The sequence below is a fragment of the Camelina sativa genome, chromosome 13 (genome assembly GCF_000633955.1).
Source record: "Camelina sativa cultivar DH55 chromosome 13, Cs, whole genome shotgun sequence".
Classification (NCBI taxonomy): domain Eukaryota; kingdom Viridiplantae; phylum Streptophyta; class Magnoliopsida; order Brassicales; family Brassicaceae; genus Camelina; species Camelina sativa.
Genome location: NC_025697.1, coordinates 15,562,823 through 15,564,769, shown reverse-complemented (window position 1 = coordinate 15,564,769; position 1,947 = coordinate 15,562,823). Strand labels below are relative to the sequence as shown.

The 1,947-nt window shown below is 34.0% G+C and overlaps 1 protein-coding gene across 2 annotated transcripts in view; it reads right to left on the bottom strand.

Moving 5' to 3' along the window:
- LOC104736845 (probable peroxygenase 3) overlaps positions 476–1,947 on the bottom strand; it is a 1,981-nt gene continuing 509 nt past the window's right edge. The window contains exons 2-6 of one of the 2 annotated variants that reach the window (XM_010456912.2): positions 1,544–1,693; positions 1,378–1,463; positions 1,166–1,260; positions 967–1,092; positions 476–892 (exon numbers count right to left, since the gene is read on the bottom strand). In XM_010456912.2, coding sequence (XP_010455214.1) covers positions 715–892; positions 967–1,092; positions 1,166–1,260; positions 1,378–1,463; positions 1,544–1,693 — 635 coding nt within the window. In that variant the 3' untranslated portion in view covers positions 476–714. The remainder of the gene's footprint in view (positions 893–966; positions 1,093–1,165; positions 1,261–1,377; positions 1,464–1,543; positions 1,694–1,947) is intronic. The other variant, XM_010456913.2, reaches the window with a different exon arrangement.

Here is a 1,947-nt window from a genome sequence, read left to right as displayed (position 1 = left end):
TACACAATTAATTCATAAAAAATCAAATAGTATTTAAGATCCTCCTAATATGAACCTACCAATAATCTTGGTCTTAGAGCATTATTATCGGTCATACTTGTTTTGAAAGTCTCAAAGTTTATATATATATATATATATATATGTTTATATATATATATATATATATATATATATATATATATATATAATTTTTATAATTTAATTTAATTTATTATTCAGCACCAATAACAATACACCAGCTGTCTACTTTTTCTCTCATCAGTGTCTCTAGATGTCGGGGCATAGACACTTCATCTCAAAATTAAACCTTCACTCTCCTTCTTTTAATTTTATATTATTATTTTTTTTGACACTCACCGGGTGGGGTGGGAATGCTCTTAGGTTCCATGTGCTGTTGGTTCTTAGTTTTGGTACTTTGAGTTCCTTGAAAATATCCAAAAACATAAAACACAGTGACACATAGAGAATCTTGATATCCCTCAAATAAAGCACTCACCAAAGTCCATAAACTAAAAGAATAATCTCAAAAGGATCATTTCTAACAATTTTTTTTTTTTTTTACTCAAGATCATTTCTAACAAATTATCAAGAATAATCTACCAAGGTAAGAAATATAGGTAGCAAAAAGTTACCATCTGAATTAATTAATGACCTGTTTTATGTTTTGGTTAAGAGATTAAAAAAGGTTACTTAAGATATGAAACTGCCTAAAACTCAAGAAACTGGTATGCGTGTCATCCATCTTTCAGTCTTTTTAGCAGAAGCTCTTGCCTTAGCGCAGTAGTCGAACAAGCTCCCATCGAAGCATCTCCTAACTGCTTCTTTAGATAAGTAACCATTCTCATCTTTGGCCAGGAGGTACAGTACTCCCCACTCCATTGTACTCGCTGCCCTGTGTTTCCAATTTCACGCCATTAAGAGAGAGATAGAGAAAGGCCATAAGAAAGAGAAAAAGATTGGACTGACCAGCCAAAGAAATCGAATGCGTTGCGGTTAGCCTCGGTCATTTGCCACAGCTCAAAACGGGTTAGCTTGTCAGGCACTGTACGTGCGTACTTACTGAACATGTTCTCCAGATTTGAAGGAATGTACCTTAAGATTTTGACAATTATAACCACAAGTCCAAAAGTATCATCATGGACAAAGGTTATATTGAGAGACGAACCTTCCTTCAGTGTCGTAAGTCGAGGTGTCGCTTCCATGTTTGGCTCTGTGGATGTTCTTGATGTAAATCGGGAAGGTGTAAGAAGGCATCCAAGTCTGGTGTTCGAACAAGAAAACAAAGTAAACATCTTGACATCTAGAGAGGAACCAAAGAGATAAAAGACACTAACTCATCAACATCTTAATTGAGATGTTCATAAGAAATTAACTTACAGGCATTGTGGCGTAACTCATTGTAAGATGCACAATGAGTGTTAGAAATAAACTAGAAACCACGTTGAAACCAAGTGCTCTAAATCCTGAGCATTGCAAAAGAGACTATAATAAAATCTTTTTATTCTTGATTTTTCATCAATTGTTCTAAGATGTTTATTGATACCTCTAAATGTCTCCCATGGGTAAATGATGCCATCACCGTCCTGGTCAAAGAAAGCGACGTGTTGTTGAAGAACAGACATGTCCTGGTGCTTGTGTCCCGTTGTGCCATTCACGTTTTCCATGTCTGGTGCAACCATTGCTCGAGGCAAATCTGTTTTTCCAATCCACCAAATAAACTATTCAGAACAATTTTTTTTAAAAAATTATTATTCAGAAAAAGCATAAGACGTGAATCTTACACATTTTTTTAATTATGTAAAGCTGTATTGAAAAAAAAAAACTGTTTCTCTTGAGAAGAAAAATTGTATATACAATAAATGCGTCAAAGTGGGTGGAAACTGGAGAAAGTTTTAAGATCAGAATCAAATTATGAATATAACTCGGACATGAAAAAAAAAAAAAAAA